General features: G+C 56.6%; 8 protein-coding genes across 9 annotated transcripts; 5 read left to right on the top strand and 3 right to left on the bottom strand.

The window, feature by feature from the left end:
- Window positions 1-55: 55 nt before the first annotated feature.
- IUM83_03949 (Protein required for meiotic chromosome segregation) lies at window positions 56-3,178 on the bottom strand (the record flags this gene model as incomplete). The annotated part of the gene is made up of 1 exon (XM_067927984.1): window positions 56-3,178. One exon carries the CDS (start codon window positions 3,176-3,178, stop codon window positions 56-58), a length of 3,123 nt encoding a protein of 1,040 aa, XP_067793925.1.
- A 1,409-nt stretch (window positions 3,179-4,587) lies between these two features.
- On the bottom strand, window positions 4,588-5,467 carry IUM83_03948 (Patatin like protein; the record flags this gene model as incomplete). Its single annotated transcript, XM_067927983.1, has 2 exons — window positions 4,588-5,020; window positions 5,097-5,467. 2 exons carry the CDS (start codon window positions 5,465-5,467, stop codon window positions 4,588-4,590), a joined length of 804 nt encoding a protein of 267 aa, XP_067793924.1.
- Window positions 5,468-8,393: 2,926 nt separating this feature from the next.
- On the top strand, window positions 8,394-9,059 carry IUM83_03947 (putative myb-like DNA-binding protein; the record flags this gene model as incomplete). The annotated part of the gene is made up of 1 exon (XM_067927982.1): window positions 8,394-9,059. One exon carries the CDS (start codon window positions 8,394-8,396, stop codon window positions 9,057-9,059), a length of 666 nt encoding a protein of 221 aa, XP_067793926.1.
- Window positions 9,060-11,105: 2,046 nt separating this feature from the next.
- IUM83_03946 (Myb-like DNA-binding protein) lies at window positions 11,106-11,804 on the top strand (the record flags this gene model as incomplete). Its single annotated transcript, XM_067927981.1, has 1 exon — window positions 11,106-11,804. One exon carries the CDS (start codon window positions 11,106-11,108, stop codon window positions 11,802-11,804), a length of 699 nt encoding a protein of 232 aa, XP_067793817.1.
- Window positions 11,805-13,015: 1,211 nt separating this feature from the next.
- IUM83_03945 (Arrestin domain-containing protein A) lies at window positions 13,016-14,121 on the top strand (the record flags this gene model as incomplete). Its single annotated transcript, XM_067927980.1, has 2 exons — window positions 13,016-13,154; window positions 13,235-14,121. 2 exons carry the CDS (start codon window positions 13,016-13,018, stop codon window positions 14,119-14,121), a joined length of 1,026 nt encoding a protein of 341 aa, XP_067793928.1.
- A 91-nt stretch (window positions 14,122-14,212) lies between these two features.
- On the bottom strand, window positions 14,213-16,267 carry IUM83_03944 (Peroxisomal acyl-coenzyme A oxidase 1; the record flags this gene model as incomplete). The annotated part of the gene is made up of 3 exons (XM_067927979.1): window positions 14,213-15,310; window positions 15,398-15,473; window positions 15,873-16,267. 3 exons carry the CDS (start codon window positions 16,265-16,267, stop codon window positions 14,213-14,215), a joined length of 1,569 nt encoding a protein of 522 aa, XP_067793927.1.
- A 192-nt stretch (window positions 16,268-16,459) lies between these two features.
- Window positions 16,460-17,660, top strand: IUM83_03943 (uncharacterized protein; the record flags this gene model as incomplete). The annotated part of the gene is made up of 2 exons (XM_067927978.1): window positions 16,460-16,560; window positions 16,634-17,660. The coding sequence occupies 2 exons, from the start codon at window positions 16,460-16,462 to the stop codon at window positions 17,658-17,660; spliced, it is 1,128 nt and encodes a 375-aa protein (XP_067793931.1).
- Window positions 17,661-18,015: 355 nt separating this feature from the next.
- On the top strand, window positions 18,016-19,378 carry IUM83_03942 (uncharacterized protein; the record flags this gene model as incomplete). Of its 2 annotated transcripts, none has more annotated exons than XM_067927976.1 (3): window positions 18,016-18,522; window positions 18,611-18,910; window positions 18,998-19,378. In XM_067927976.1, 3 exons carry the CDS (start codon window positions 18,016-18,018, stop codon window positions 19,376-19,378), a joined length of 1,188 nt encoding a protein of 395 aa, XP_067793929.1. The 2 variants fall into 2 exon arrangements, with proteins under 2 accessions (XP_067793929.1, XP_067793930.1); XM_067927977.1 differs by having other exon boundaries at window positions 18,992-19,378.
- Window positions 19,379-20,146: the final 768 nt, after the last annotated feature.

Genomic DNA, 20,146 nt, shown 5'->3' with positions numbered 1-20,146 from the left:
ATCCGTTTGAGCAGCCCTCGCTCCTAGCTACAAATGCTGCTTCGCAGCTAGAGGGTTAATGGTCGGAGCCCTCCGACCACTGCCTGGCCAGCTTCTCGCGGGCCTTGGTACGAACACCAGTGCTGGTTGGGAATTCCAAGTCGCTTGGGGCTCGGGAGAGCGGCGTCATCGGGTCGATCAGGATGGAGCGAGGAGGCACGGCTGTCGTGGACGCTGGTGCGGGCGGCTGAGAAGAAGCGCGGGTGCTTCGGCTCGACATGCTTGTTGTGTTGCCTCCGAAACCTACGAGCCGCTTGATGTCGATACGGAACGACTCCGATGACAGCGTGCTCTGCTCACTCCCGGCGTCTGATCCTGCCATTTTGCCACTTTTGCTGCTCCCACCGCCAGCGTTAGGAGGGAACAGCTCCAGCTCGTGTTTTCTCAGCAACTCTTTGAATTTGTTCTCCCGCGCACTCATAACGCCCTTGACCCAGCTCGGCACACCAGGGACGCGCTGCATACCCACATAAGCAATAGCCACGAAGAAGTGCTCCAGCAACAGGATGAAGAGCAGACGCCACGCAATGTGTAGACAGCCAAAGTTTGGGCCGAAAATGAAATCATCCAGAGTCTTCCCTTGCTTCTCGAGTTGGTGTTCGATATCAACCACACACGTTTCATCAAAGAACTCCAACACCCCAGTCGAGATGCAGATCAACAGCACGTTGACGATCACTGCGATGTAGGCATAAGTAGTGAGGATACCCTTCCAAGCTCCAATACCATTAGCCCGCCGTGGGATCGGACGCTTCAGCGTCTTGCAAAGTCGATAGCCGTCCGTACGGCCCTTGACGCTGTTGATCAGGAAGCATGCGAAAGGCATCAACGGCCATAACATGGAGAACATGACAGTGAAGCCGAATTGCACCGTTAGCACATGGAAGTCATCGTATGGGTCGTAAGTATCTTGCTCGCTGTCGAAAAGAATTTCGCGAGCCTTCTTATTCAGCACCTCGATCTCAGTTGGACTGTATTCGAGGTACCTAGAACTCGACTTGTTGCCGAACTGGGAGTCCTTCTGGTTTTCGTAATCCAGCGAGCCCAGAATCTTCATCGAGCCTGCCTCACGCACGCGCTTCTGAGCTCGCGCATCAGCACGCGCCTGTGCATTCTCGCGACGCTTGCGCACTAGAATGGGCGCCACCAGCCTCAGCAAAATGTTCAACAACTGTGTGATCACGATCGGAGTTACAAACATGGCGCTCAAATCTACGTGGCGGCGATCGAAAGTGAAGAAGCCAACACATTCGATGCAAGTTGCGTCCTTGTCACCGACGGGGCAAATTGAGCACGACCCATCTTGATCCACGTACGGACCGAAGCAGCAGTTCATAGCATCGCCGAAAAACATGTGGTTGAACGTGTTCGTCAAGTAATTTCCGAGTCCAGGGATCACAAAGATGAAAGCCAGCGAGAAGAACCATGTGTAGTAATTGAGGAAGTCGAGCAAGAACAGCTTGCGGATCAACGCCTTCTCGTACTTCTCCTCTGTACGATAGTTTTCCCAATGCGTGAACAGCGCACCCATTTTGGTGACCACCATGTTCCACTGGACGACGTCGACGAAAAAGCCAAAAACGCAACCCTCCAGTAAAATAAGTAGCCACTGCGTCGAGAAGATGTAGCTTTCCTTGTACGTGGCCTTCAGAATTTCATAGATAGTAACCCAGCTCGCCACGAGCACGAGCATGATCAGCATCTGCCCCAACATGAAGAGGAAGACGCAGAAGTATTTGGGCAGTCGTCGCCACGCGGGATACACCACTTCAACCTCGCCTGTCATAGCGTTCACACGAGACTTCCCATGAAACTGTTTATTGCGGTACTCAATCTGCTTCGCGTGCAGCTTGCCCGTCCAGTCATACTGCATGCAAGCATTTTCCCGCTCCCACGACTTGAGGAACGTGAATCCCCATACCACCGACACGCCTAGACCCCAAAACGGTAGCAGACGCATGTACGTCGTCATGGAGATCACTCCACGCAGTAGCTCCAGCAATATCCCGATGGCCGCAAGCGGAATGAGCCACGTATTGTAATACTTGAGGAACGCGAAGTAGTACGCCACCTTCTCGCCAAAATTATAACGCAGCGAGCGCAGCACCTTCTTGTCGTCCAACTCATGCAGCCTCCAGGACGTGACCCATCTGTGAATCAACGTGTTCGTCACGCTCTGGTTGTGCATTGGGAACAAGTCATGAATCCACAGGTCGCGCTTGGATAGCCTTGCTCGCTGCTCGATAATAAAGTCCACAATCTCGATCCTCTCAGCGGGAGTAGTGGGGTCATCCCGCCGCTGGGCCACATCCAGCTCCATGTCCACCACGGCGCCGTGCTCCATCCACATGTGCGTGCGGAACTGCTCGACGAGCGACATGACCACCGGGTCCGGCGCTCGAACCAGCAGAATCAGGTACCCGGAGTGCATCTCGCCCTTGGAGTCTCCTCCATCAATGATGTCCACCAGCAGCCCTTGGCTGCAGAGCTTGTTGACGATCCTGCGGTGTTCGTCCTCGCTCTCACTCAGCACGGGCGAGCTGGCCATGCAGAGCCTCCTAAAGCCCGATCTCTCATGTGACGCATCGGCGATGCTGTCCATGCAGCCCCTTGTGGGCGTCCCTGTAGCCGAGGGCGCCTCCGCCGACGCTCCGCAGCAGCAAAGACAGTTAATTGCCCTCCTGATGCAGCCCGGCAGCTGCACTTGGCGGTTCACAATGACGGCGAAGTCGTAGTCGGGCAGCTGTCCGCTCTGGATCTCGTCGGGCTTCAGGTACCTGAACTTGCCGGGCTCAGGAGCACTGGGCGGCTCGGCGTCATAGCGCCGGGCCTCCGTCTTCTTGCTGGGGTTTGCCTTGGGGTTCCTCTTGTTGCCGCGGCGTCGCGGGCCGCTGGCGTCGCTGCTCTTGCTGCCGGAGCTCGAGTCGCGCTCGGAGGACGAGGACGGGGACGAGGACGAGGACGAGGAGCCCACGAGGCTGGCGCTCGAGTCTTCTCGCGCCTGTTGCGCGCTCTTGGGCGTCCGCCGCTGCGTGTCCTCGGACTCGCGCTTCTTGGCTCTGGCCTTGGCTTTCGGCCGCCTCTTGGCGTCGTCGTGGGCGGCGCTGGAGCGGCGCGCGGGCGACGCCGCCGCCTCCATCGTTGGGCGATCCTGCTGCGCGCCGATGCAGAAATGAGATGCGGCGGCGGATTGGGTCCGTTGGTAGAAACTTTCGGGTGGGTTTGAAGGGGAATTAAGTGATAGAGGTGGAGAGACCTAGTGGAAGAGACAAGAAGACGGGTTCATGAGGTATATTATCGAGTATGACAGGCAAATAGGGATCCATTCGAGGATGGCTACATCTCATGATTACTACGCAGCCGAAAGCTGTCGCCTTGGTGCCATGGTCTCCGCTACTGAGTAGCCTGCGGCTGCACGCATCGAGACCCTATAGCGGCACTGTATGCGTGACGATCGACGGCAGAGTCTTTCTCGCTCCGAGATGAATAGTTACTGGTTATGCGGTGGGCGGAGTCTACTGGTCGCTCACCGGACAATATGCGGGAACGGCGGAAAATCTATGAATGACCTCGACAGCACACAATGCATGTACTTCGTCTTTCACCAACGCCTAGCAAGATATTCCTGACTCACTCACAGGCTCCTAGATCTAAAACGGCAGGAGCCAGCGACGTAGGTGTCGCCGCTTGATTTCCACATCTCGACGTACTTTAAAACAATGTTCTTAAGCTTGTTGTAGTTACCAGCGATGCAGCTCGCACATCAGGACGGCAACCTTCGTCGTTCCAGCCGGGAATCAGGCTAGCACTTGACGGACACGCCTCTGGAATCGTTGCCTGTCCTGTTGGCGGCGAATGAGAGCACAGTCTTAATTTGCTCTCAAGCAGCAGAACAGATCAACGTTGGAAAAGGTCAGTCGAAAGCAGCGAGGAGACTGGCAAGACAGCGACAATGTACAGGCGAAATGTCGACTGCTGGGATTTCCAGAGTTGCCGTTGCGAACTTCTCCGACAACTGTCGATGTCGTCAATGCTGGCTGAGAACCGGACTAGCAGCAAGTTTACATGTACACACACCAGGCGGGAAGAAAACCAGTGCAGAAGGAATGGGCTACCATCCCGACAAAAACTACAGATGTGCGGTGGGTCCACGCGCCAGTTTCAAGCGAGAATTCTGTGTTGTCCACGTGGAAAAGATACCTGCGGCAGCACCGAAGCTTTCTTGATTTTCACGCAATGTGCGCGAATGCAACAGAAGACGGGAAACAACCCAGTTCTCATCAGGTTGGTACGGTTTCGATTTCCTAATGGCGCGCACGGAAAACAGTGCATTGAACATCATCATCTAACGTCATCAGTAGTCTGATCCTGTGTCTCTCTCATAATATTAATTGCAATGTTCGTAAAAGCAAAACGTGTACTAGTAATGGTTACGCAAGATATCCTTAAGTCAAAAGATGGAGCAGGACAACCCCGCAAACAATTTTGAGAAGTATAGAGACGAACGCTCTGTTGATTCTAGTGATGGAATCAAGCAGGTGTCCCTGTCTAAAAGAACACTTCGTCGACTTCGTGGAGATTCTTGGCGGCGTCTTCGCGCCCCATTCGGAACATCTCCATCGCCCAGTCGGCATTGGTGGTCACGAGGACCCAGGTCGGTGAAATCCAGCGCCACTTCCAGATCTGGAATACCTTGTGGGGTGCATCCGGGTGCACAACGGGGCCCTCGGTCGAGTTGCTCAGCCCTCCGTCAACGTACCGCTTTCCCCGGTACGAGGCCGTCAGCGACGTCGTGTAGAAGGGCACATGGGCCGAACACAGCATGCAGTCCACCATCTCTTCGTTGCTAGTCCACGTCGTCATCAAGTGGTTTTGCAGCGAAGGGATTTCCGTCACCGAGAAGTACAACTTCTTGTCCACGAGCTGGTACGCGTCCGACGGCAGAACCTTGACCATGTTGCGCTTCACCATAGGAATCCACCTACCCCACAAAGTTGTCAGAAATCTATAGCCTCTCACATCATTCAACATTGAAGGTATGGTACAGCTTGACGTACTTCCACAGTCCGGCGTACGAGCACTGCGCCGCCTCCTCGATGAGTGGGATGTTCTCTTTGAAGAAGAACTCCTTGACATCCATCCCCAGAGCCAGCACCAGCGCCGGGAAGCACCCGGCCGACACCCCCGAGAAGATCACGTCTCGCAGGTCGAACTCCTCCTGCAGGACGGACGCCACGCCCAGGAAGTAGTTGTACATGCCCCCGCAGCCCCCAAAGCCCAATTGCGCCACGTCGTGCAGTTCCGTGAGTCGGCGCCTCGTCCTGGCCGGCGCCCCCAGAGCACGGGGCACCATAGGTTCGCACGGCACTTGGCGCACCGACTCGTCCGATGGATCACCGCGCTGCGAGGAGCTCCAGAACCTGTTCATGCTTGCAAGGGGAGAGAGACTTGAGGAGCTCCGCTAGATGGTCAAGCGGTACCGTCACTTTGTTAGTAACGGACGGGATATCGAGTTTCGGATACTATTCATATTGGGTTAGTATCAGAATTTTATTGCTGTTCTTGCGGACTTTATAATGTGATAAACAGGTTGTGATCACGAAATGGTTGAGTTGGAACTTCAGTCATTGGCAACTTGAGCTGGAAACCGAAGAGGAGGCAATTGGATTGAGTTCTGGGTCCTTGCGTTGGCAAGAGTTGGGCTGTCACATCCAGAAGAGACTCGAACTCTGGAAAGTTGGACCTCAAAACTTTTGAGTCAAAAGTAAGGCGCTAGTGGAGCATCTTCTGTCGTGGTGAGCGTCAATCTGTGGCTGGAATCGCGCTGGGCCATGGAGGATCCGCCCGTTGTCGGCTTCGCGTAGATTTCATCGCGCTGCTTGGCAAATTTGAGTCCATAGGCGCGGCACATATTCGCTGAACTGGTGGACGTTGGCGCCACCTCATGTCTATCGGTGTCTCGTTTGAGCCGATGAATGGACGCTACAATCCCGCTCCTGGGTGAAGACAGCGAGAGGCTAAGCCCACTGAGCAAGTGGTGTACATGCTGCTTGGATCTTCCTGCAGTGTGTGCTTCCTGCTTCAGCAATGCAGCCCAGCAAGACGTAAGCCTACCTTCCTGCAGAGATCAACACATTTACAGTATTGGGGTAAAGGGGTCGCGTCACTCCTTGGTGGTTCAAAGTATGGATTCGACCTCAAATTCTCACACAAGTTGTGTGACACAACACTACTGACCATTTCGGAAATTTGACTAAGAACCCTATATCGAGCTTAGGGGGTCGATCGTTGGAGACAGGAAGACCCAAGAGGGTGCAATTCAATTAAGTTTCTCGGTCCTTGCGGTGACAAAAGTTTTAGGTTTTCGGCTTCAGAAGAGACTCGAACTCCGGAAGGTTTATAGATGCCGATGCTATATTGGCATGCAGAGCCAAGCAGCTTCTGTCGAGCGTGAAGCTGTGGCTGCAATCGCGTCGGGGTCCGTAGGGTCCGCTAATAGATCTGTCCGGTTGGCAGGTTTACCAGGAGATCGACTGCTGAGATTACTTCATGCTGCTTGGCACTTTGCGCGCGCATTTGTGGCGATAGTGAGGACGCTCGTGTCTATCAGTGTCTCGTTTGAGCCGATGGGGGCGCTACTATCCCGCCGTTGGAAGTGAAGGCTGCGAGAAGCTGAGTGCAGTGAAGCGGTGACCTGTCCTGCTTGTCGGTCTCTAGTCGCGTGGGCACGACCAGCTTCGCCAATGTAGCCTCGAATCTGCCACCAAGACGAGACGAGACGAGACGTTGGTTTGAAGTAATTCGTCGCCATTACCCCCCAGCCGCACCGAAGTTGTGGATGAAATCCAGGAGGGTACTACGCGAGGTGAGGCGCCAAAGGCACCGAGTTCGCGCCAAGTTGAGGCGAGGCTCCCATATCTCGCTCGGCAGCGTGGACGAATAGCTGCCGGACTCTTCCACCAGAGACAGTATAAATGATGGTGGCGCCACTCATATAACTTGCACCAGTCGTGAAGAGTACGGTGCTTGTGCCGCCGCTGACGCGCATCCATGGAGGGCGTGTTTCCTTAGCGGCGTATGCCGGCGGCGACGCAGGCCAACGTCACGTCAAGCGCTGTGAACTCTCAGCCCCCGAAAAAGAAGTGGCCGGTTTTGCTTCTGACTCTCAGCCGGACTGATGTGGGGAGGTGGCAGCATAGACATCGCGGGTGTCGCCGGCGACAGACAAGCGATCGCAGCTCCGCTTGTTTCATCCAACCGCTGAGATCGGTCGAGTGAAGGCGGTGGAACTGCATGCCAGAAGGCGTTTCCGGGGCGAGCGCTGCCGAGAGCAACCTCGAGTGGTGTTTGGCCATTGCTGCTCGACGCTGTATGTACTACTGTGGATAATCTAGATAATGGTGTACAGCGTACTGCTCGTCAGAAGCGTGAAAGCCGGAATCCGGGATCGGACCAGCGCGCGCTTGACTTCAACTGCTTCAAGGTATCTTTCGGGCCTCAACTCCACGACAACTCTGCGCGTCCCGCGCCGGCGGGCACTCGAGTCTGCTTAGTAAGTTACCTTAAACGATAACCACCCCACGGGCTGGCGCGTGCGGTGTCCTGCGCCAAAACGATAGTATCTGCAGCGAAAGGCCTGGTGTCCCCTAGGCGATACGCTGCTCGATGATACGTCTATCAGCGTCGGCGGTTGTGTCCTCGCGACCGTGTGATGTAGGCAGTTGAGGACTAAGACCACTCTGAGTGCACTGCCCGGCGGCGCACGCTGGCCACATCATGTTGCTGGTCTCTCAGGGCTCGCCGAGCGGGCATCGAGCAAACCGCCGCGCGGTCGCCAGTGTAAAGTCATTGAAAACCGGCGCCCGCTCGCCACCAAGATGCGACTACAACAACTCTCGGTCCTCGTAAGCTAACGCGTCCTGAATGGCGGCCATCTTAGCCCCGAACATTTGTGTGTGAGGCGATCTGCTAGACGAAGACTGCGCCCACGCAGCAATTCCAGCGTGGCAGGAAGCCCAACCACGGCTTCCTGGAAAACCAGGGAGAAAAAGCGCTGTGATATCGCAGGCAGGCGCCAAACGGGACTCGAGTCGCCCCAGCGGCGGAGACCACTAGCGAGCGTTATGAAACGCGCCGCGGCCGTACTCAAGTCTGCCGTTTCTGCAGTATGATTTCCTCGACAAATGTACGTACATGCACCGACGCCACGGAGATGCGCTCGGCCAAAGGGAGTTTGCTGCTGCGAGGACGCACTCTCGAATTTGCTTGGCCCAAGCACCTACCTCGCCCTGCACTCCGGAGTCCACTCCGCTACGACGTTCCCCAATCTCCAACACATCTTCTCTGTCCTCACGATGAACGCCCTGCAGTCAACCTCTGGAAACGCGGACGAGTTCAAGGCGATGAGTCCCTCGACTGACATGGAGGTGGACTCCGACACGTCCTCGTCCTACACCGACGACGAAAACTCCGAGTCGTCTCCGCGCGGCCCGAACGGCATGGGCACCGGCGTCTGGAGTAAGGAGGAGCACGCCAAGTTCCTCGAGGCCATCAAGATCTACACCAACGGGCCCTGGAAGCTCGTGGCCGCCTACGTGGGCACCCGCACGGTCCGACAAACCATGACGCACGCGCAAAAGTACCGTCAAAAGGCCGCACGCCGACTACGCGGCCTGCGCACGAAGCAGGCACTCATGCGCATGCACTTCGGCCACCACGTGAGCGAGGAGTCTCTCATGCAGGAGCGCCTCCGCGCCATGGGGGCCGCCCACAACAACTACCATCTTGTATGCGAGCCGATCCGCTACGCGTTCCCTACTACGGAGCCCCCGAGCGCCGAGGTTGACCACTGTGTCAGCGAGTCGGAGATGACCCCATGGGTTTTCCCCCAGATAAAGGAGGAGCCGGTGTGTCTGGACGCAACGCTGCTCGACGTGGAAGACATCGACCTTCTCGATGACTTGACGGCGAGCCCGACGCTCGAGGAGTGCGCCACCGAGCTGCTCAAACTACTATTTTAACCGTGCACACGTAGAGCACTATGCACTTGTATGGATTCGTCGAAGTAGGTGGCTGCCCAGAGAGGCTGCAGGACACACTCAAATTGTTATTAGAATTTTTACAGAGGATGCGTAAATAAAATGCTCCTTAGTTTGATGACGAGCCCTGTGTTGCCTATCGGACAGTTCGTTTTGCTATCGTAGAGCTGGTAAAGGACCCGCAGCGTTTTGCCGTTCGCTTCGGATGCCTCCAAGCTCGGCAGCCAGACTCAATGAAACTTCCTTCAGACTTCAACTCGCAGTGGAGACTTGTAGCGTGAACCCGTCAAAGCCTGGGATCCCAGGTCAGGGATCCTAGCCGAAGACATGCTGTTGCCATCGAGAGGGCATCGGGCCGACGCGCGCGGCCGAGTCCCACCTCGTTTAACGGCAAGCAAGCACGGCGCTAGTCCGGCCGCGAGGGTGATGGAGCAACACGGCGTCGTGGCTGGCGCGGCTTCCATGTGAACGCACGGCGCCGTCTATCTGTCGGCGAAAGCACCATGGAGGCGATCTGTTTTACTGTACCAGCGAGATCGACCGTTGCCCCCGATTAGACATGTTGAAGATCTCCAAACAAATTCGACATCCTCGTGCTGGTGATGCTGACGATACGACAGCCGTCTCAGCATAAACAGCGTAGTCCGCTTCACCGTGGATCTTGCCGCCTCAAGCGGCGCCAGCTGGGCCGCGAGCGGGCCCCATTCGCGCTGCTGGCTGGGTCAGCCGACGCACGATGGGTATGCGCGCGCTCCTCCTCGTTCGTGCCTTCGCCTATCGCGGATGCATCGCCCGCAGCAGCGAAGTTCAGCGCCGCTCACGTTTCGAAAAATGGCAAAGGCAGCCGACTTGAAGAGGTTGCAGGCGCGTTGACGAACGCTGCTGCGACGTGACGGAAAAGGAGTGCCGCCGGTCGGGCCGCCGCGTTTGCCGCTCGTGGTGTTGTCTTGCAGCACGCGCATTCAAGCTTCGTAAAGTTGCGAGTTGCAGTGCACCGCACTTGGCGGCGTCAAAGCCGCACTGAAGGCTATCCACCGAGACTTGAGCTTCGACGGGCTTCGGCAAAAAAGGCTGCTCTCAGTGCGAAATTGAAGCAGTTTGAGCAATGCGCTGCTGTCAAGCATTGCAGTCACTAGGAGCAGTTAACATGTTGGGATAGCCGAAGCCCAAACGGGGTTGCAGTATGCCGTTCCCGCTTCCCGTGGCGATGTTAAAAACACACCTATCATACGTCACGATCTCCCAAGACGAGCTCCTCTTGCAACCACCTGCCATTTAGGTTGCACGGCCCCACTGTCCTCTTGCGGTCGACAAGCACATGCCTTTCAAATCGAGCACATGGCAGCTCCGCACCCTCGCGAACTTGACATCGTGATGCGATTTAATACATTGCCACCAGCAGGGCGCCAGTAATCGCAGCCACGGTCGCAAGAAGAGGAGCAGGAGGAGGAGTTCAATATGGTATCGCCTCCGCCGCTGTGAGCGTCGACGCGCCGGCTGGCGCTGCGCCAGTAATCGCTGGCAACTGGGACAAGGCTCGATCGGCCTCGTCCACAGGCGAAGAATTCGGCGGTGGTGTCGCCTTCAACTCAAAACGCAGCAGCGCCGAAGTAAACAGGATCGGGTGGAAAGGCCCTGGTTTCTCGCAGCCCCAGCATCTTCGGCGATGCTGGATTTTGAACAACCGTTTACGGCCGCTGCGAGAGACTCGGGCGCGTGCGTGTTCCTGGCTCGGATCGGAGCGCTTTGATGGGCGTGTGACTGCGGAGACCAGCGCGCATAGTGGGTACGCGCCGCAGCACTGCGGCTCAGCTGGAGCATCGACTCCGGCTGAAGTGTCTCTGCCGACCAAGTCTCCCGTGGCGAGACGTCATTCACGAATCTGCGGCAGCGAGTTCAGGCCGAACACGAAAAGTTTCGCGCTGAACAACCAGCCCCCCCCCCCCCCTACTACCTACCCCACCAACCCACGCAGCAACAGCGCCAGCGCTCCATTCCCCAACTTTCTCCCACGACGCGATCCCCACCATGAGCCTCCAGACCGCAACGCACCAACCCACGCCGCACTTCAGCAGCAGCAGCAAACCCTCGGTCGGCGTCGGCATGTGGACCGAAGAGGAGCACGCGCGCTTCCTCGAAGGCGTCAAGCTCTTCTCGAGCGGCCCCTGGAAGCGCGTCGCCGCCTACGTCGGCACGCGCAACGTGCGCCAGACCATGACGCACGCGCAAAAGTACCGACTCAAGGCCGCGCGCCGCCTGCGCGAGGCGCAGCGCAAGCAGGCAGCGGCCCGTCACAGTCTCCACAGCGCCCACCGAGGGATCGTCACACCGGACAACGCGGCGCTGGCGCAGCGATCGCTGCACAGCCCGTCGGCCGGCGGACTAGGCCTCGGCTCGTACTCGAAGATGCGGCTGCCCTGCAGCTGCACCGAGAAGGACTGCCCCCACATGGACGACGCCAGCAAGGTGTACATGTCCATTGCGGACGCCATCGAGATCCTCGACTCCAAGTCGACCATCTCCGTGTCGTGCTCGCCCGTATCCCCGGACGACACCATCGGCAGCACGTGGCTGACCGCCGGCGGCGACTTCGACTACGACGCCGTCGTCAAAATGCAGGCGTTCGGCGGTGACGACCTCGTCCCGCTCGACTCTGCAGCCAGCGACTCGGACGAGTTCCCAACGCTCGAGGACTGCGCCAGCGAGCTGCTGGAGCTGCTCTTCTGAGCGCCGTTTTGACCACCACACCCACCGCCATCGCGTGTAGCCACAAGGAAGTGCACGCGTGAACGATCCACCAACCTATGTATTCAAGCTACTATATAAAATCGACTGCGTGCTAGCTTCCTGTACCAATGAATGAAATACAGCATCTACCGTTGAGTTCCCAGCAAGCTTCTCGTTGCCATGCAGCGGCGCTGCGAGCGCGCTGCGCGTTCCTGCCAGGTCCTGATATCTCGCAACCGAACGCCTGCGAGGTGGATTTGCCCAGCAAACGGGCGTAATCGCCATACAGTAATACAGTGTACGGGACGCTTGCTTGAAGCGCCGATCGCGGCCGTGATCTCGACGTCGACTGATGCCATTTGAGCTGCGAAAATGTATCATTTCTAGGCCTGGGATCACGCCTGCAGCCTTGTCTACGCTTACCCGAGCGCAAGCATTCTTATGCGGACATTGCGTCGAGTGGACGTCCACAACAGCAGGCGTGCAGAGATGACTACGAAGTTGAAGCGAAGCAGCAGCCCAAGTGCGAGCTGAGATGGCGTGGTGCTCTGGGGCGTGCAGACGTGATCGTCCGACGTTCGACGCGACGCAATGCGTGTTCGACGCGCGCGCGCCGCAGAGTCCACGCCCCCTTCAAGGTAGAGTACATGTATGCACATGTACTCGTGCACTGCAACGACCAGATCTGCCTGCGCAAATCTTGGCCGAACTGACTCACCGTCGCGACGCGAAGTTCGTGCCAACGCAATTCATGCCGCGTCCGGCTCAGTGTCGCCGTTCTCGTTGAAGCGAACTCCTCCCTTCAACCGAATCCTCACCGCCAAGCTGTACACTTCATGATCTTTGTTGCAGCCAGCAGTACAAGCGTTTCCAGGCTGGCTGTCATCAGCGGCAGCCCCAATTAACTGCTTGGTTTGGCGCTCGACCCAGACAGGCTTCGGCCACTACAGCCGTCAACTTTTACAGACCGTTGCAGTCGCATCCCGGCCAAAAGTTTTGACTCAAAACGCCCGTGCGTTGCCTTACTAGCGAAGTTCAACTGTTTCGAGCAAGGCGCAGTTATTGGAGACCACGAGGGGCGAAGTGCTCTCGTCCCCAGCTGTCGACACCTGATGTGAACACTTTGGGTTCACGTGAATTCAGACGCGTGCGTTGCTGGCCGCACAGTTTGGCACTTCGGTTTTGCCGTCTCTTCGCGACTGAGATCGAGCATGGGGAAGCTGGCCAAGGCGTTCGGCCTCGGCAAGAAAGGCAAGATCGGCCTGACGGTCGCCAAGCCGTCGTACATCGCCGGCGAGCTCGTGGTTGGCACCATCTACGTCGATATCCTCGAGCCCATCGAGTGCGATGGTAAGGGGTGGCGCGATTGCTCCAATTTAATCTTCCTTTACGCACTGCGTACTCATTTTTACGTGTGCGTGAATCATCAGCGCTGGTGCTGAAGGTTGCTGGCAGGGAGAAGGTGGAATTCACGCACGTCCGCACGGAGTTCCGGGATGGGCAGTCCGAACAGCATCGTGACCGTGTCCATCGTGACAAAGACTTCTTCAAGCAGAAAATCGTCATTTTCGCTACAGATGGTCAGAAGTATGCCCCAGGACGCTACATGTATCCGTTCGAGTACCAACTCCCGGCCGATCTGCCGGGCGCGTTCAAGATAGGCGGGTATTCCCAGGGAGATATCGAGAATCTCACGGCCAAGATCAAGTACAAGTTCAAGGCCACGCTTGACGTTGGCGGCTTCTTCGCTTCCGACCTAAAGGCGGACTGCGATCTTGTGGTGCACGAACGCAACTTCAAGGCGCTGGTTGCAAGCGAGGACTCAACCACGCAGGACGTCAAGTTCCTCTGCTGCTTTAGTCGTGGCACGTGCCAGCTCGCTGTGGCCATGGACAAGAGCGTCTACTTCCCAGGCGAGACTGCTCGGATCCAGTGCAACATCAACAACGGCTCGACGGTGGAGATCACTGCCATGCGTTGCAAGCTCTACCAGGATGTCACGGTGCAGCTCTCAAAAGGAGGATCGTATCGCACGTTCACCAAGGTCATGTGTGAGAATGCTTTCCCGGGGGTTTCGCCCGGTACGACCTTGAACCAACCGCAGCCGTTGACGCTCGTTCCGGAACACAGCGGCTTCCTTCAGCCGTCGACCAACGGAGAGCTCATTGCCTGCGCATACCGCATCGACGTTGAGTGCGACATCCCATGGTGCCCCGACGTCTGCCTCCACTTGCCTGTCAGCATCATTGCGCCAGAACTTCCAAATCCTGGCGCTGGCTGGGTTCCCGAGTCGACCGATGGCTTTCAACAAGTGTAGCTCCTGAACCAAAACCAAGCGTCAAGGAGAACTCATTTGAGCTCAGGTGTTGACTTCATTTGTACATATGAACATGGGAATCGACTGCCACCTACAGCGATGAATGGAGAAGCGGGCGGAGATACTTTTCGTATCCCTTCGGTACCTCCGCAGCATTTAGAGGTTCACGCTTTGTTTGCTCTACCAGAGCACGGTAGATGTCTCCATCGTATCCGCCAATAGCCGAGTTGAGCTCGAAGTCAGTGAAATCCCAGGAATCTGTGAGACGGACAGCGTTCCGGCGCACAGGAGGTAGTAACTCTTGCAGTTGTTTGTGCACCATTTCTCCTTGAGCGCTTGACAAGTAGTCCTGCTGGCGGAAGTCCCCCAGTCCCTTCACCAGAAGTGATGCCCCAAAGAGCTGGCAAAGCTGCGCCACAGCCGCCTTCGTCTTTCCTGAAGGTAACGAGTACACCCCTGAAATGAAGGACTTGAGCAGCATCAATTCGGCGTGGTGCGTCGAGACGGCAGTCATGAGCAGCATGCACGTGTTTCGATCTTTATTTGATCCCGCCATGGCGTCCGCAAGCCGCCGGATAGAGCGAGCTGCACGCACCTCGAATGCGTCTGTAAGAACGTGGAAGTTCCCAAAGTCTGCTGCACGATGAGCATTGCAGCGTACTCGAGGGTTGGCGTACAGATCTGTGTAGCGCAAGAAGCTGGTCGGCGTTTCATCGTCGCTAGCCTCAATCTCTCCATTTGAGTTTCGTGAGTGCCTCAGTCGAGCGTGCGCCTTGAGCAGGTAGCGTGCATGCTGCTGAACTAATACGTCAAAGGTGCCTTCAAACGTACAAGCTCCAACATTTTCTGCAAAGAGATGAGGCAAATTGCTCGACTGCAGAAAGCCGCTGCCCCCGCATAAGCGACGGCATTGCTCGATGCCATCGTTCACTCGATCTGCCAGCAACGCCTTCAATCCCGACGACACTGCATGAACTTCTGCGACTTGCGAGTCAAAAGCGCCATGACCCGTCTTCACCAAAGTCAAAGCATCGTCATGCAACGTAGTCATTGCTCGCCCAGCAAAATTGGCCGCATATGCTAACGCAATTAACGGCAGCAGCGCGTGTTGCTGGTTCTGGTAGTCAAGCACCTGAAATTCCGCAGGTAAACCCTCTGATCCCTGAGCAGCCACCTTTTCGTTTCTCCCCTGAACACGAGCAGCACTGAATCGCGTTGTGATAGTCGTCGCAGCTCCAAGAACGAAGCTCAACTTCAAGATCAGATACGCTCTCACCTGCGTCATGGTCAGATACACGAGCTTGGAGCTTTTCGGCTTGATAAAAGTTCCGTCCGGCAGCACTTTGGCAAACCTCATGAGCATATTCCGTCTCAAGACTCTCACATTGCGGAACACGGCGTACCCGTTATCCAGCGAGTTGAAGCCTACTTTCGGTCCGATATCGCCCATTTCAATCCCCGGCAGTGGCGTGTGATCCTCCAACGATCTCAACGGCACAATGAACGCTTGAACCCCCTTGCTCTTACCACCAATGTCCAGTCTCGCATGCACAATTGCATGCGTTGCCGTCTTGCCCAGTCCCCCCGGCCACCACTTTCGGCTGGTCAGCGTCGGGGAGTTGATCACGAATTCCTGGGTCTCTTTGTCGTACACCGCAGTCGTCTCAATACCCTGCACATTGGACCCATGGCCCAATTCTGTCTGCGTATAGGCCCCAATGATCCGGAAGCTCCTTGCAAGCGGAAGCCACTTGGCCTGCTGCTCGTTGTCGGCCTGGATCTCGAGCGTCGGAATGAACATGGCGCGATGCACTTCTAGCGGCAGACGCTCGCCCAACGCCACGTACAGTTCCTGTTGGTCACGCGGATCGTCGATGCATCGGTCTTGCACTAGTTTAATGTAGTGGTAGGCCTTCTCCAAGCCGGTGGCGCAGCGTTGCGCGTGGTTCTGGTAGATGAAGTCTCGACGGGACAGTACAGAGTGGTGACGGACCAATTCCACCATTAATTTGCGTCGGCGGTTGGCCTCGCGACCTCCACGCAACGCGTTGGCCAGTAGTTCCACATCGATATCGCTGTATTGGCGTTCGCGGCGTAGCAGCAGTGGGGCCAGGTCATGCAGTGGAAGCGATGACACAGGTGCCATGCTTGTCAACGGTCTCACCACTGTGAAATTAGTGACTGGACTGGTGATGAGCAGTTTTTGTGGTCCATACAAATGTTGGGTTAAAACTGATACGCACCTATTTTTTGACAGGACTATTAAAATAGGCGTGGTGGTCAGACGACGAGCAGCAGATCTCCTCGCCCCGGAAGCGCTCTACTGCATCTGCCGCCAATGTCACCGGCCGACGCGATGCATTTGCCTGCCAATTGGACGCGAGCGGACCAGGAAATCATCGAAACGCTGCTGTTCGACCAGCCGCCGGGCAGCTACAGGTGCAATCGGCAGCAGGACCTAAAACTTTGTGCTACGCCAGACTCGTCGCCCCTAACGAGTTGATGCAAGCAGGAGCGACGAGTCCAATGCGCAGCAACTTCTGCGCTATCGGTCTCTGTTGGCCAGGCAAATTGCAAGCGATACACGAAAGTCGAAGCACCGCGCGGTGCAGCGCCGCTTCATGCAGCGCAAGAAGGACCAGATCTGCCGCATCAAGGAGCAGGTCCAGCGACTGCAAAAGGAGCACGACCTGCTGCGAATCTCAAGCGAGAAGCAGAAGCTGCAGAGCGAGCACGACGCGCTGAAGTCAGATGTGGGCAATTGCGAGCCGATGCCGTATCCTAGCCAAGCACGGATCGAACTCTTGTTGAGCGACCAGCAGAAGTTGATTCGAGAGCACTATGCCCCGTTGACGGCAGTGCACTGGGACGAGCTGCTGAAAAAGAATCTGCAGGAGCTTCAGTTGTCGAGTTGTGAGACGGACTATGAGAGTACGGGCGCGGTCGTTATGGGTTGGAGTGATCGACGCCAGATCGACTTTGAGCATGGATCGACGAGGTTCGTCATGTCCAAGCGGTTCGCGCATTTGAACGCGGAGGATTTCTACATGACGACGTTCCACAAGTTGTGTGAACCGGAGACGCACCCGAAGCTCTTCCATCCTGCCGTGACGATCCGAATGCAGCTTCTGCAGCAGATCGACGAGGACGGCGTCGTGCTGCATCGCTGCATGTTCAACCCGCAGACTGGGGCGGTAGTGCACACGATCGAGAGCATGATGCGCGTCCAGCACGGACGCAACCACGTTATTTTCCTGCGGACGCTCGAGCACAACGCCGCCTACGACTGCCTGCCCAAGTCGCACCTCTGGATGCAGCTGTTCACCGCGCTGGTGTTCACGCCCTCGCTGTCTTCATCTGCCAGGAAGTTGACGCCACGTGAGGGCGGTAGAGAGCCCGGCTGCGTCTTCCGCTATGCCGGCTGCCTGCGAGCACTCGCGCCGGCAGATGTCAAGTACTGGCTCATGGAGATGCTGTACGTAATCCTCCGCTTCGAGAGCGTCATGGTCGCGCCAGTCTTCGCGCTGCGGGCCGCCTAAGCCAAGCCCATCGCCGTAACACTCCATCTCCATATACATACAATAGCAAACTTTGTGCACTACGCATCGACATCACAAGGGGCAAGTTGAAGTGGCCTGTGCGCCGTAATGACTGCCGCATATCAGACGTTAGTGACCTCTTTCGAGTGGTCCACAACAACCAACTGACCGGGAACTGGCTCCTTGTGCCAGGCAGCGAGCGGTCACTTGACTGCAACGCGGGATAGTATCCATCCCGCGACCGATACAGCTCAGCCCCCAGCCTCACGCCATCATCAGCACCACACGCGCTGCTGTCCCGCTTTCGCGTCGCACACCGAAGCGGAGCGGAGCCATCAGCAGAGCTCAAATTGCAATGGACTCGGCGTCTGCAGTGGCCCTCCCAGAGCTGCCAGTGAGCTGGACGCCCACCGACCAACGCATCATGGAGCACCTGCTGCTGGACCAGTCTGACGTGGAGGACCACCGTGACGCCGTTGCTCAGAGCACCGCCAACTCCCCGCGCACCGTGGAGCTCAGCAGGTCCGAGGCCAAGCAGCCTGCAAGTGCGGCGACGACCAAAGCCAAAGCCCATGGCAACGCCAAAGCTGCGCCCAGCAGTGACGAGGCCAAGCAGGCGGAAGAGGAGCGGCGTGCGCGCCACCGTGCAGTGCAGAGGCGCTTCATCCAGCGGAAGAAGGCCGAGATGGAGCGCACTAAGGCGCTGGCACAGACGCTGGAGCACAAGTATCGCTACCTCGAAATTTCGGCGGAAGAGAGGGACCTCAAGGCCGAGAACCGCGAGCTGCAACAGCGCGTGGACGCTGCCGCAGCCTCGGTACCCAGAGTGCCTGAGGTGGACCCTGTCCAGCTTCTCATGCAGGTAACGATAGCAGTAGAGACGTTGAGTGAACTGTGCGAAAAAGAAATGACGGTGCTAACGTGGCCGATTGACTCACCAATTGATACAGAATCAGATGGAGCTCGTGCGGGAGTTTTACGAACCGCTGACGCCGCAAGTGCTGGCGAGCGTCCAGCACAACGCGCAGCATGAGTACGAGCTCTCGAAGCGGGACGATACGTTCTTGAGCTCGGGCGCGACCGTCTTGGGATGGAGCGACTTTCGCAAAGTGGAGGAATCGTCGGTGAAATTTGTGCTATCGAAAGGATTCCCGAACGCCAGGGCGCTGCATCTGATGAACTTCACTTGGGACACAGTGTCGACGCCGTCGACGTACGGACGGTTCTTCAATCCTGCTTATCCCGTCAAGGTCGGCACCTTTTAATTTTTCTTATTGTTTTTCTTTTCTGGATGAGCTAATATCGTCCTTCGTGGGTGGATTATCCCACAGATGCAGGTCCTGCAAGTGATCGACCGCGACACGCAAGTGATCCATCGGGTGTTGTTCAATCCGCTCACGCAGAGCTCGTCAAACTCTCTGGAATTGCTTTGGCGTGTCAGGCTTGGCGACGAATACGTGATTTTCGACTCGGCTCTTCAACATAACGCTGTTCAGCAATGTCTTGGTGCTTCGTACAAATGGACACAGATGACGACGTCGCTGGGCTTTGCCCCTCTGGATGTCAACCTAGATAGCGGCTGCCTCCTCCGCCACGGTGGCTGGATACGTGCGTCAACCATGAATACCAAGTACTGGGTCATGGAGATGTTCTTCATGGCGTTGCGGTATGAGAGCAGCATGGTAGCACCCGTGTTTACGCTGCCCTCTGGGGAATAACCCCGTGCTGGTTGGTATGCCAGTGACATCCAACAACAAAACTGACTTTCCGGATCGAACGGACAAGTCAGTAGAATCAATGTGAACTGTGAACCTGGTGTAAAAAATGAATTTGTACATTGAATCGCGTTCGGAGTACCAGTTGGAGGTTTTCACGTTTCCGGTGCTGCTCCTCACAATTCAAGTGTCTCCATATACCTCTCCATCGTAGCGCTCTCAAGGACGACGACGACGTCCAAGCCGTCTTCGTATGAAGCCACGGGGTCATAAATGACGACCATATCGTCGGCAACTGGAAGACGTAGAATGCTGGCGTAGCAAGTTGTTCCGCCGCCTAAGGCGACATCGTAAGCATCCATGCGCACCCAGGACGTGAGCATGAGGTCATGACCGAAGCAGAAGTCAGTGCCGATAGTCACAGCACTCATATCGGGCTGCGATGAAACAAACTCCACTGGGTCGCGTATCTCGCGTATCTGCCGAGCGACTACACGCAGCGAGTCCACCAGCTTGTCAGCATGGCCGAAGCTGAGCCCATCTGGTTCGTAAGTGGATAACGCGTTGAAAATGGCGTTTCCAGCGTAGTTTGTCGACCATGGAGGTTGCAGGTATGATCGAGCATTGACACACGTTGTAACTTGAAAAGCTTTGCCGTGGTCGCGAGCTTTGACGATCAGCACAACCAGGAGCACCGTCTGAGCATCAAAGATACTCACGTACACTTTACTGGATCCAGAGAAGGCTTCTTTAAGGCGGATCAGCGTTTCT

Source organism: Phytophthora cinnamomi (assembly GCF_018691715.1).
Source record: "Phytophthora cinnamomi strain GKB4 chromosome Unknown Contig27, whole genome shotgun sequence".
In the NCBI taxonomy this organism is placed as follows: domain Eukaryota; phylum Oomycota; class Peronosporomycetes; order Peronosporales; family Peronosporaceae; genus Phytophthora; species Phytophthora cinnamomi.
Note: the sequence above shows the minus strand (reverse complement) of the source record. Positions and strands in the feature narration are given on the sequence as shown.